General features: G+C 41.0%; 1 protein-coding gene across 1 annotated transcript; it reads left to right on the plus strand.

The window, feature by feature from the left end:
* The first annotated feature begins 2,471 nt into the window (after nt 1-2,471).
* LOC144658664 (transient receptor potential cation channel subfamily A member 1-like) lies at nt 2,472-13,713 on the plus strand. Its single transcript, XM_078519128.1, has 10 exons — nt 2,472-2,965; nt 4,751-5,094; nt 5,826-6,138; nt 6,633-6,957; nt 7,356-7,552; nt 7,850-8,179; nt 8,654-9,485; nt 10,142-10,360; nt 11,109-11,287; nt 12,137-13,713. The coding sequence occupies exons 1-10, from the start codon at nt 2,541-2,543 to the stop codon at nt 12,366-12,368; spliced, it is 3,396 nt and encodes a 1,131-aa protein (XP_078375254.1). The 5' UTR covers nt 2,472-2,540; the 3' UTR covers nt 12,369-13,713.
* The last annotated feature ends 290 nt before the right edge of the window (nt 13,714-14,003 follow it).

Here is a 14,003-nt window from a genome sequence, read left to right on the forward strand (position 1 = left end):
GGTCACTGAAAATAATTCTAATTTTTAGTGTTGTAACAAGGGCTTCTATAATAGTTTAAAACCTTGCCAGAATTCCCAAAATAACATTCCTGAGGTTCTTAAAATTCAAATTTTCCCGGGGGAGCATGCCCCCCAACCCCCCTACTTTGTTAAGTACAAAACAGCATTTACTCAACCCAACAGCTCATTGGTTACAAATGCAGTCAACTCATACTAACAAATGCCATCACGCAATAAAAAATCAAAGCCCATGTCAGCTATTTGGAGGATGTAACTTGTCTATTATTATGACTGAACAACTGATACACTCGCGGATTTTTTTGTGGGGGGGTCATCGAAAAAAAGTTGGATCTCGAGGGGGGTAGGCTAAAATTTCCGATGAAGAAGGGGGGGGCCATCACATAGAGTAGCGACTATCGATCAAATCCCACCAGCCCCCCCCCCCCCCCCCTAACCATTAAAAAATGAACGGTCCCCTATATTTACTTGCCAGAAGGACACAGTCCGGACAGGTACCAGCAACGGTGCTTGTTTGCAGTCTTTGCTATGGTATCACCGAGATCTCTCCCCTTAAAGCGATTTCAAAGTAATTCTAAAAATGCATGACGACCGGGATTCATTTTCGATCAGTCTACTCTTTTCTCGTATTTGTAAGCAATATAATTCGATATAATGTATTGGACTCTTGTTTGCTGTGAGGGCCAATAAGCGTGTATTGTTTATTAAATGCTATCGGTGTGTATCTTTTTTGGCTTTTTTTATCTTTTTTCTGCATAAGAGTGGACACTGACCGCTCTGTTGTTGTTTTTGCCGCTGTTGCTCTTCCTATTTTTCCCCCTTTTCGAAGAAAGAACCTTCCCTCTTATCATACAAAAGGGGTAGAGTCTATCAAGGACATACACGTGAAAACAACACTATGAAAATGACTAAAAAGCGTGGGTGACAGTCGTGCAGGGTTGTCAATTTGCAACTTGTTTTTATCACTGTGGATGCACAAATTTCAGTGTGAAGCAAATGTCGTGTCCGATGGGGGGGGGGGCTGACCCCCGGACCCTCCCCCTAGATCCGCCACTGATCCCTCACCTCAAAATTCATCCTACCTCTCATTTTTCAACCTATGTCAAGTAGAATTTTAATTTCTTCTAGATAGACCGAATACGTGACCGAACAAAGAAGTATCTCAAGTATTTACCTTGGTAACTCCGACAACACAAAAAATATTTGTTCAGTTTCTTAATGCTTGTTTAAAGTTCACAGGTACAGGTATACTTCTGGTTTGCAGTAGCTAGGTGATAAGACGGTGTAATTCCCAGCTGTCAGTAGGCTCCTTGTCATGACTGTCAGTTGTTAGTATTATATTGGAATTAAAGGATGTTTTAATTGCAGGGTCGTGCACGATTCAATTTAAAATGTCTGTCAGCTGTCGGTAAATATTTAATATTAATTTAAATATCGCGTGTCACTTGATATCACCTGTTACCTGAAATGAATTTGTTAGCACGCTTTTTAGCAACATAAATACACTCTTTTTTACATAAGAACGTCTTATTTTTTGGCCGAGGCCGAACGTTCTTAACTTTTTCACACATTTTAGCCTGAAATGTTCCAATTTTCAAAATTTAGAAACAAAGTGGTATTGCAGTTAATTCATTCCTAATAATCTACATGTTCACGTCACCAATGAGTGATGACAATATTGGTAACAAGTCATGATTTGAATAAAGATTTATTCATTTTGTACATATATTTGTCTCTCGCGACAAACAGGAAAAATAAAGTTCGTTCGTAACCAAATTTCAGCCTTGGGCACGTTCTTAGGATGTTCTTAAATATTCGCTTTTTTTAGCCTCGACGTTCTATATATAAAAAAAGAATGTACCCTAGGAGAAGTACTCGAGGGTAGAAAGAGTCCCGGGCAAATGGAAATGAAGCCACCCACAAAATTATTCCCAAACTGATATATTTTCCGCCTCCTTAACCCCTTTTCCTTTCCTCTCAATCTATTTTTTTTTTCTCCAATCTATTTTTTTTGCGCATCACCCAGTCATTCTTTCCACGACTGTCCTGTGCAGTATGAACTGCAGGTTATAAAGCCTTGAAAAATTAATGGTTTAAACTGGAAGCTAATTACCCCCCGTTTCGAGTTTGATTGCGTTCACAAACATTGCTTACAGGTGGTCAGAAAAAAACCGGCTAGGGTTAAATTCTGTAAGTTTTAATAAGGCCATTAGTTTTTTCCTCCAAAAGGAAACTTTTTGCTCTACTATTTGTCAATTTAGCCATCTGAACCTGCACAGCAAATGCTGCAAATGGCACGTGATGCCATGTATAATTTAGGACATTTTCAACTTTCCGGCTTTTTCATTCCCTGGTTTTAATTGGACAGGATGTTGTTGTTTCAGTTGTTCGGTATCCTTAGCTACTATTGTTTTCGTGAAGTATGTTGTGTTTAGTGATGCGTATACAGCTGACTAATTATCACGTACATTGCATGACGCTGAAATTAACATGGCGTAATAATAGTTGGGCACGTATCAAAAATGTCTTACGGAGATATGAGCGATACAGATTCGCACAAGGCAAGTTCGAGGGTAAACCTTGGGGAATACCGTTCCCTTATATCACGAGTTCGTCACAGCCCTATGGTTCAAACCAAAAGGGCTCAATCAGGAGGAAGACTCCAACTTCAAGATGAGTCGGTACGGCTTGGGATGAAAATGGTCTCCTTACAAGATGGGAATGTCGCTTTTCATCGCGCGGCTGCCAGTGGAAACGCCGAAGAAGTGCGCAAGTTTGTGTCCGAAAAGAAATACGATTTGGATGCGTTGGACGAGTACGGTTTCACGGCGCTGCACTACGCGGCTCAGTACAACAAAGTTTTCATCGTCAATATGCTTCTGGATCTCGGCGCTAAAGTGGCTGTTGTTGGCGCAGATGGGTCGACTCCGCTTCACCTTGCCGCCAGGTGGGTAATACTTGATTGTTACAATTTACAAACGTAATACTGATTTTTCAATTTCGCTAATACATCGCAGCACTGGAGCGCCTTCAAATCGACCCGGGCTTCAAAAATTATCGTTCATCTCGCGCTGTCTGAAGGTTAATCCCGGGAGGTTAATACGATGTTTATTTCACGTAGCTTCAAATGACATGTTTTGAATTAACACGCGATATCAGAATGTGCTCTTTATTAAGGTCAACGTTTGATTGTGTTTTTTCATTTGTTTTTCCCTAATCCTGACCCTACAACCACACCACACAAAAGCCAAAATGTACCGAGAGTTCTACCGGAGACTATTTCTGCGTAGTAATGTAGTTGTTAGTACTTTTGTACTATTAATAGACTCGCTCTCCTAATAGCCTACTAGCCTACATGCTGAACTGAGAGTCTCAACGCAAAGTAAATAAAGATCTCGGAACTGTAGCAGGGCTGCAGAAGTTTTTGCCAATAGGATCTTAGAACACAGGTGTTTTGTGCTTTTTAATCTAAACATCCAACAGCCCTCTCGCTGTGCGACGATCTGGGAATTCAAGAGGTTTTACATCACGTAACTTTTAATTCTAAACTGTTTTTAATTTTCACTGTAAGCCAATTCAGAATTAACTCAGCATTTTTTTTCAAAACAAATTCAAAGATCAGAAAGCGCGATCCGCTTATCGTCTGTTGTTGAAAATTCAAACAAATCAAAGCATCAGAATACGGTATCTACCAAAACCGAAACTCTGATTGTTGATATTCAGCGAGCGAAAAATTAATCTTGCGGTTCAAAAATATCAACTATAGTATTTGAATAATGATCGCCTTGCTGTCAGTTTTAGGATATTGACTTCATTGTCTAGTACAAACCTAATATGTGTTTCGTGACGCCTTCCTACTAACAATGCAACTGGTTCATGCAAATCGCACGATCTACAATTCGGCGTATCAAAAACGCGTACACGGGCTCGGAAACACGCAGACAACTCAATACATATCAAATAGTCCTAAATTTGTAAATCTAGTTTCTAAATTTAGTTTTTGTAACATTGGAGATCAATATTTCAAAAGCGAGGAAAACTTGGAATAGGTGCCCTTGGAACGCTGGAAATTCAGGAACCTGAAGGGAGGATTGCTGGAAAGCCGGAATATTAAATTTGCATACATCTTTACATAACGTCATAATAAGGCTTCGTGATTGTAATATAAAACGGTGAATGTAAGGTTACACGCAGCAGAAGAGAGAGGCGCTGTGAGAGATCACAGCGCGTGGACCACGGAAAAAGCTCAAACCTAGCTCGCTTTATCCGAATTTTGAAGTACTAACCAGTGGACTGCGTATATCCCAATACAAAGTTCTACAAAGACTTAAATTATACTTACTTTTAGAGCGGTATTCACTTGAGTGTCGAAAGTAAATTGCGTTTGCTTTGGTTGTGCATTACTAAGCTTAGTGATTGGCTTAAAAATCTCGCGCCACTTTCTCAGCCAATCAGGAGTAAAACCAAAACCAATCGCGACTCGCTCGCGCACGTTTTCCCGCGCTTCGTGCCAACTACATGTATTTGCTTCGAGTTTTGACTGGTTCACTGGATTGTCTGTGTCCTTTGTGATTGGCTAGAGTAATAACTTTGGTGTTGGTTTTACGACACTCAATTGAAAATTGCTCTAAAGTAGAAATTAGATAATCATTACTGATCTCATGCCGGAGTGCTTAGAAGATCAGTGTCTACATGTAGTTTACGACTAGAGATTCGTATCTGTTTTCCACAGATTCAATTCCATGGACGCGCTTCTGTCACTACTCGGCTCGGGAGCTAAAGTTAATAAGACAAACAGCGTGACTGGCGCTACGGCTTTACACGAAGCTGCGGCGTTTGGAAACAAAGAAATTGTTGAGCATCTTCTTAAAAATGTAAAGGCCGATGTTAACGCTTCAGACTTTAAGGCCGTGACTCCACTGATGCATGCCAGTGGCTCGGGTTATAGCATTATCTGCCTGCTCCTACTGCAGTATGGAGCCAGGATTGATGCTTGTTCAGCAGAAGAAATGACAGCGCTTCATTTTGCCTCAACCAATGGAGATGCGTACGTCACACAACAGATAGTTGAAGCAGGTAAGAGAATTTAAGGTTGATTTTCATATGATCGCCCCGATCGTATCGATCGTTTGCAAATACCGAGACGATCGTAGGCGATCGAAGCGATTGGGAGTGATCTAGGGTTTTCATATGATCGTCCTGGTCGCCTGGTATATGAGCGAAGAACTACAAATTGAAAACAGTCATTTTAGCTGTAGATCCACCAAAATGGCAGTCTTCTATGAAAGAGCAAACCTCGTTGCCTCAGATATTGCAGTTTTACGGCGAAGAAGGAAAAGAAGCCTAGAAGGATAAAACATGGGCGATGCAAGCGATCGTGATCGCCTCAATCGCCGCAGACGTTAGCGATCGTCTGTGTAATGTTCTCGTATAATCGCCCCGATAGAAACGATCGGGGCGATTATATGAAAACCAGCATTTACATGTTTGTGCGTCGTTTTGCCCATGTCCTACGGTAGAACAAAGGCGTGGGTTTTCTCACTTTGTTAGGGTAATTCTTCAATGTTGTCGAAAGTCTACTTCTATAAAAGACGATTTTTTTTATGCTTTAAAGGCTTTTGATTTAACATACTACTAGAAGCTTAAGAAGAAGCTAGTACAGATCGTGGGTTCAAATGTGACAAAACATTCGGCCCTCTAGTACTTCTTACTCCAAGTAGTATGTCGATTTTTCGCGCACTCATTTAATCAAATTTCTGTTTTATTTTCCCAGCCGACTAACGCTTTTATCCTTTAAACTTTTATAGCAATTCGCCATTACTTCAAAAAAGAACCCTCCGCAGTTTCAAAACCCGAGATTAATCCAGACTTTAAACAGTTCATCAATAAATGTGACTTGGATGGCAGTTCGGCACTTCATTTGGCAGTACAGACGGGCTCCAAGGAAGTGTCCCAGGTCCTTATTCAATATGGGGCTGATGTTAACTGTCAAAACAAGAGCCTGCAGACACCGGTGTACTTGGCAGCGGTTGGAGGGCACCAGGAAGTGCTTAAAATGCTGATTTCACAAGGTGGAGATGTGAACGCAAGGGACAGCCAACAGAAAACCGCTCTGCACAGGTATGATCTACTGTCAGAAAAGCCCTGACCAATAAACTCACAAAGAACTTTTACCCCCCGTCTGCAGTTTGCTTTCCGCAGTCTGCATTATAACTTTTTTTACACACGAATAATTTTAAAGGGCCGATTCTTACCCCATTCATATGGTCTCGCGTACCCGAGACAACCCTCCCCCGACTTATCACCGGAGTGAGACAACTCGGGCAAGCGAGTTGTCTCTTCTCGGCGGGTGGGGTATCCCTGGAAAACGGGACAATATTTTTTCATATTAACACTTTGGCTCGCCTTCCTGGGACGCCATATTTAAAACGAATTTTAACTCAGTGGTCTTGGGGACAAGTTTTGTAAAAAATGTCGCGCTAAAAATAAGGAAATAATTTGGCATTCATTGTACTCGTTAGTCTCCCTCGCAGCCGTTTTTAGTGTCGTCATGCAACGCTACGTACTCGTTTTATTAAATACCAGGACTTGTAAATACTTATTTCTCTTGTCAGTGCTGCTGCCTTGGGATCCGTGAAATGCATCGAAACTCTCCATGAAAATGGCGCTGAAATTGACGCCAGGGACCAGAATAATCAGACACCTTTTCACCAAGCGGTAGCCGCAGGACAGACTGATTGCGCCAAATTGTTCATATCATTTGGCGCGAAGGTGGCAGCTCAGGACAAGCGCCTTCGCTGCTGCATTCATCTTGCTGTGGAACAGGGCAGAGAGGAGACACTGAGCATGTTGCTGAGCGAGAATGGGGCCTTGGTCAACTTACCTGATCAAAAACAGCGAACTTCTCTTCATTACGCCTCTTACGCGGATAACTCCAAGGTATTCCTGGGTATTTTACTCTTGTTTATTATTTATTTTTTTTTTTTTTTTTTTTTTTTTTTTTTTTTTTTTTAAAAAGAAAAAAAAAAAAAAAAAAACTATTAAAAATTATTATTTGATACGTTTGGCTTTCGTTTAAGACGTTTTTCAGTTTGTTCATGTAGGAAGTCAATCTCCGGTGAATCTCTGTTTATTTTTTATAAGTCTTCATTTCGGATGCAATTTATTACCTCATCCTCCTCCTCATTTTTTTTCCTTTTTTCTACTTGGCTCACTAAAAAAGGGCTGCTGCCTTCAAACCAGTAACAAAAACGTCGAAACACGAGTTACCAAATTTAGTCGATTTCTTCAACTTAACCTTAGATTCGAGAACCTAGCTTTTTTTTTTTGTTTTCTAGTTATTGGAGCTGCTACTTGAAACCAAAGTCAATGGATGTGTTCGAGACACAAAGCACAAAACACCGCTTCATTTAGCCGCTGACCGTGGCACCGCGCGTCAGGTCAAGGTTCTCACCCAAGCTGCGCCTTCTTGTGTTTGGATGCGAGATGACCAGCGGAGAACGCCATTACATTACGCTGTTATGAGCATGAAAAGGTAAACATGAAAATTTTGCCACACGCATTTACCATTAACATTTCCCCGTGTTTCATCCTTGGGCTAGGCAGTTTTCTAAAAAGTAAAACATTTTCAGTATTGATAATTCGGTTTGTGGGTAAGAGGGCTTTTAGTTAATTTCGGTATCACTAAAAGTAGGTTACTTCTTTGGTTGTTAACATGAACACTCAGCTATTGAAAATCGTTTGTAGATGTGAGCCAGCCAAGAAAGTCTTGGTATACATTTAGGGAGATTATTGTATTCATTAACTTAAATTTCATTTTATGACTTTCCAGAAAATCCTGCGTTATACTCTTGGATATGGGAGCCGACATCAACAGCCCTGATATCGTAGGCTGGACGCCCCTGTTGTGGGCTGCAAAGGCGGGAAACGTTGGCGTCGCGGAACTCCTTCTCGAGAGAGGCGTGCTCACGGATCACGTGGATATCGATGGTAACGCGGCACTTCATGTAGCGGCACACTTCAATCAAGTGGAGACTACTAGGATCCTGTTGGATTATGGGGCGAGCTTGTCTGTGCTGAACAAACGTGGAATGACGTGCCTTGACGTTGCTATGGAAGCGCAGAATAATGAAGTGGTGATGGTCATTATCAAACATCAAAGGTACCGCACCAGCAAACGCCTTGTTTATCGCTCACATTCTACTCTATTTAGTGACTCTAGTTTCCATGCCATTCCATGCCCAACAAAGTCGTTAAACCTGACCTCCACGCAACTTTTTCATTTTTATAACAAAAAGAGAGATTCTATAGCTGCCTTTCTCACTGAATCAATGAAAGAGTTTAAAATGGGGAACACTGAAAGACATTCTGACCTACCGAAAGACAGACGTACGTACGGACGGACGGACGGACGGACGGACGAACAGGCAGTCAGAATTAAAAAGGCTTCGGAAATTTGCCAAAAAGCAACCTTCTTACACTAAAAATTAAACAATTACCAAACTGTTTTAACCGGGGAAGCTCTTTTAAATGCCTGCTTTAAAACGTTTGTAGAATCTTCGGTTTAAATAGGGTATACATTTTGCCCTAAAGGCTTGCCAATTTCCTCCACTGATATTCGCGTTTCCTTTCTTAGGTGGCGTGAAGCACTAACAGCTACTAGTGTCAAATCTAATCCGATGGGAAGGTTAATCGAACATTTCCCAGATGCCGCACATGTCGCCATGGATCGGTGCATCCAAAGATCTGTTTCTGAACGATCCATCAAGTATGACTTCACCCTCTTGGACCCAGGTCCCGATGACCACAGTGGCGCGAATGGGGAGCGTTTCCTGGGCATGACAACAATGGTGAAACACAAACAGCAGCTTCTTCTTACGCATGCGCTCTCACGTAAGCTGATGTTGTTGAAGTGGCGAAAGTTCGGGTGGTTTGTCTACGGAGGAAACCTATCACTTTATTTAGTTTTTCTTATCTTTTTGACGATTTTTGTCCTGACTGAGAGGGAAAAAGTGAACTTTCCAGAACCCGGCGAAAAGCCAGACGAGGATTTCTACAAAGAGAAAAACGGTTTCAACCAAACTGTCCCTTGGATCGTCGTCATATTCGCGGTAGTACATCTTGCGAAAGAGATTTATCAAATTTACACGCAGAGATTTCGTTACTTTACAGATTGGTCCAATGCTTTGGAATGGACGTTGTACGTTTTCGCGTTATCGTTCGTTTTGCCCTACATTTCCGACGACGCTAATATCACCACCGATTTCGATATTTACTGGCAGATGGGAACGTTTTCTATCTTCTTTGCTTACATAAACCTAATCCTCATGATAGAGCCACTCAAGTACTTTGGTCTGTACGTCACCATGTTCAACGAAGTGATAAAGACCGTCCTGAAGGTTTTGTTGCTCTTCATAATGTTCACCTTGGCTTTTTCAATGGCGTTTTTCATTTTGTTGAAAGAACAGGTAAGTATACGGGACTTAATTGAACACACAATGGCAAACCTATATGGACACACCCCCAAGTTCCGCCCTATCTTTCTAGCTGGGAAACGCCCTTTTTTAACATCGAACCTGACTCCTCACCCCTACTTTCCCATTAGAGGAGTCTCAGAACTGCTACTGATATTTATACCATGCCATAGAAAATACAGCCAATCAGAATACAGGAAAGCCGTTGTATATTCGACGGTATTCAACCCAACCTTCCCATCGTGCGCTGCGATATTATTCTCGATGAAATTTAATGAGCGTGTTTTCTATGGCATGGTATAAAATAGTTACACAACACTTTCTCGTGGTATACTATGGAATATCCCACTTGTCACTTGTATTTTCTTCGTATACACACTCGCCTAAAGGCTCGTGTGTATACCGAGAAAATACAAGTGACTCGTGGGATATTCCATAGTATACCACTCGAAAGCGTTGTATAACTAGTATGTATAAGCCGCTGGGTGTGCATAATCATTATAGCTGGGGTTTGCTGAAGTGTTAATAGTTCGTTTACAGGGTAAACTTTGTGTTGTCATCGGGACGGCTTTGAGACGATTCTAGATTTTCAAACTTCCGTAGTGTAGAACTTGCCCTGCCTAATTAATCATATGTTTTCTTTTTTGCAGGATTCTTTTGCGTCAATAGGCAAGACCTTTATGAAGGTTACTGCCATGACGACCGGAGAAATTGAGTACACTCCAACTGTCATTGACCAGTTGAACAAGACTGTGAGCATACCAGGACCTGAACCAAATTTTATACCACTCGTGCCTTTTGAGAATTCTACTTATGTTTTCTACTACATGTTCATTTTGGTGATGCCGATAGCGCTCGTGAATTTATTGGTAAGCCGATATTTTTTTATCTATTTTCGCTTGTTTAGTGCTCAATAATGCGGTTCAATAGGCCATTTCCGAGTTACCCTTTGCCTCTGTTTCAAACTGACTAGTCTACGTGCGAAACCATTCAAATGAAAATGAGTTTCACCCACAGGTCCATTTTCATGTAAATCAAACTCATTTTCATTTCAATGGTTTCACATGCAGACTCGTTTTGAAACAAAGGCAAAGGTTAACTCGGAAATGGGCTACTACAGCGCTGTATAACCGAAGATGGCAGAAAGGTACTTTTATTTGGCTGTCATCGTTCCCATAAAGACCAACACCTATAAACCAGGCGAAGTTAGAATCTTTATGATTATTAAACAAAACATTTTTACCTTGTACCACATACATCAAACGGGTAGTCATAAACATCGAAGATGCGAGAATGGACCCCATATTTGTCCATCCAGACATCGTTTATTTTAGGTTATTACAATGTAATATTTTTCTTAGGTAGGTACCTCAAGCATGTATTTGCTTTAATACAGATCGTGGTTAAATAAAGGTTTATTATTGTTTATTAGATTAAAGTTTTAGCTTAACTCACCTTCTCCAAAATATGGACATCGTAGGTTGGATACCCACTCCCCAGCTCTCCTCCACAATAATCTTTCTTAGCTCCCCAACATTTTTTCCCTAAGATTCCATGGGCATTTTACATTCTCAAGAATTACAAAGAATGAGTCATTTTTGTGCTATGTTTCCTCAGATTGGTCTAGCAGTTGGTGACATCGAGGCTATCCAGAAGACAGCTTTCCTTAGAAACAAAGGAAAACAGATAACTTTTATCGCCGACATCGAGAGAAAGTTCCCAAAATTCTTCACCCGTCGAATGTATGCTCCGACTGAGATTGTAAGAGTGGGACTGGGCACTGAGAGCTTTTGGAAGTAAGTACATATTATGTTGACTGCATGAAATCTTTCTGCAGCTGATACATACGCCGAAAGATGGTATGACAAAATTAAGCTGTCCGTTATAATAAATTGGGCGATTTGTGAGTTGTTCGCTAAAAGAGAGGAGTTGAGGGGTTACTCTCTTAATATAAGCTGCTATATATAGCTTATGCGAGGCGCCAAAGGCTATTTTTTACGCCAAAGGGTATGGTATTTGAGCTGTTTTGAGAAATAATAGAATATAGTTGTTCATTCAGTCCTGGAACTGGATAACAATGGTTTTTAGGAAATAACATTATTATTACTATCTTCATCATCATCATCATTATTATTATTAATGTATTATTACAGGCGGGGTCCGAAATAGAGTTAGGATTTTACGCGCATCCCCACCCAAAATTATTGGGAGTATCCCCCGGGCCTGATTTGCAGTACCGAAGTTCGTTACTTGCCTAAAAAAAGGAAAGTCTGCGTTCAAGCTCGTGACCTATACGGCCAGAGATTAACTTAGGCTTTTGTGGCATAAAGCGAGTTAAACGTGAAGCGAGACTAGCATCTCCCCTACATGGAATGCTAGTCCACCGCAGGGTTCCCCTTAGCATTAAATTCGTCGCCACCCATGTATTCACCTAGGAGGAGAGGCACTGTTAGACTGTGAATACACCGGCCGGGAGCGAAGAGAGACGGCTGTATTCGCAGGATAAAGCACTGTGAGCTAGAGTAAATTGTCTTGCCAAAGGAAGACAGAACGCAATGACCCCGGCCAAGGCTCGAACCCGGAGTCCAGCGCGCTAACCACCACGCCTCCCACTCGTCTAAACCTATCCTTATAACTCTTTACAGGAGAAGAACTAAAAAGGAAGAATTTCAGGATGAAGATCTCCTTGGAGACAACGATGGTGAAATTGACGAGATGACCTTACGTCTTGACAATTTAACACGAGAAATAGAAAAGGCTAAAATGCGGCAGAAGATCATGATGGGCTCAGTGGACCAACAGAGGGACATTCTGATCGCTGTGGCTGAGCGTGTTGGTGTGGAAGTAAATCTGCCTTCCCGTGTGAAGATGGAGTAATACTATGTGGGAGATTTTTGTTGCTCACTTCAGTCTTTAATGAGATGTGTAATATAACAGACATATTGGCGTAAAATTTAATTTTCCATCCTGCTTTAACTGTAAGATTGGGGTAGCGTCATGCACCGGCAGGACGTTAAATTTTTCGGAAGATTGAGAACTCATCAGATATTTAAGAACATTCAATATATTTCGTTCTATGTACGTACGACGCGTTATTTAACGGTTAGCATCAAACTTATAAGTGCTTAGAAAAGTGTAGTAGCCTTCTTGACCGTTTTTGTCCCCCACCCCCACCCCCCCCCCCCCCCACGGAAAAATTTACCACTGAGTCACTACTGTTGGTTGTGTCGATTATTCGTTTCCTAGTACCGTTGGAAAACATGTACAGTTCCTTTCTTGTAGCGCTTTCGCGTCATAATGAACAAGTAAACAAAGAGGCTGAACAGATTAGGTAGATAGTTGCCAACAATTATGAACTATTTCTATCCGATAAGTTTTTGTGCCCGACACAGCTTTTTCAAGCGTATTTACGCGGAATCTCGGTAACAAGAGTTCACAACGCATGTTTTAGTTGTTTGAACGGAAAAGAAACCGCTGGTTACAAAGATGGTTGTGAGAATGGCTGTTTTTAAAAGAAAAGTTTTGTCGCTCATGTTAACAAAACTGTTACGTTCAGTTTGTTAGCGACAAAAACAGCTTTTTCACTTAAAACTTTAAAACAAGATGTTCCCGTGAAAGTTTGAGATTAACTTGCTTCATTTACTGAACTTTTAAAATTTTCTGTTGTCGATATTTTTTATGATCGACAACTATAAATACCAAAAACAAATGTAAATTTTACCAAGTCTATCAATGCCCTAATTGGCTTGTTCGCATTTTCTATTGAAATTTCCAACATGACTTGATCCCAATAGCTTAATATTCCGAAGACATATTACAACGACAAGGGGTTGTTGGAAGCTAAGAGCGCTTTAAGTTGTTGTTATAAGAAATGTATCAAACACGAGAGACGCAGTGTTTCATCGCATTTCCGACCGAACACCGGCGGAGAAAAGAGTTGAAAATACGACGCACAACGGAGTATTGATCACCGCGAACTTCGAGCTGTTTTATAGACATGTGATGAACATTCTCTCGAGTGTTTCATATATCTTCTAAATCGAAAATAAAACTAAGGATTAAACAGATAAAAATCTTTTAACTCAATCAATTAAAAATCAGGTTATGTTTTTTCGTTTTAACTTGATGAAGTATTAATGAGTTTAAAAAGAATTAAGGGAATTATGTTAATCAGAATGATTTTTGAAAAAAAAAAAAAAAAGATATTGTAAATAAAAGTAGCTCATTTAATTTTTCAAGGCGTCGGGATTAATTGTCCGTTTATTGTGCGTTTATCTGTATAGAAGGGAGCTTATGAGTTGCACCAAACTCCATAATGCATGGAAGCCGTCTCGCCTGAATGGCTCGCTACCCAACAACTTTGGGGGACTGAGCAGGGATGGCGCAGTGGTGAGAGCGCTCGCCTCCCATCAATGTGGCCCGGGTTCGATTCCCGAACTCGACGTCATATGTGGGTTGAGTTTGTTGTTGGTTCTCGTCCTGGCTCCGAGGGTGTTTCTCCGGGACTTCCAG

The sequence above is a fragment of the Oculina patagonica genome, chromosome 6, assembly GCF_052425735.1.
Source record: "Oculina patagonica isolate OP01 chromosome 6, crgOcupat, whole genome shotgun sequence".
In the NCBI taxonomy this organism is placed as follows: domain Eukaryota; kingdom Metazoa; phylum Cnidaria; class Anthozoa; order Scleractinia; family Oculinidae; genus Oculina; species Oculina patagonica.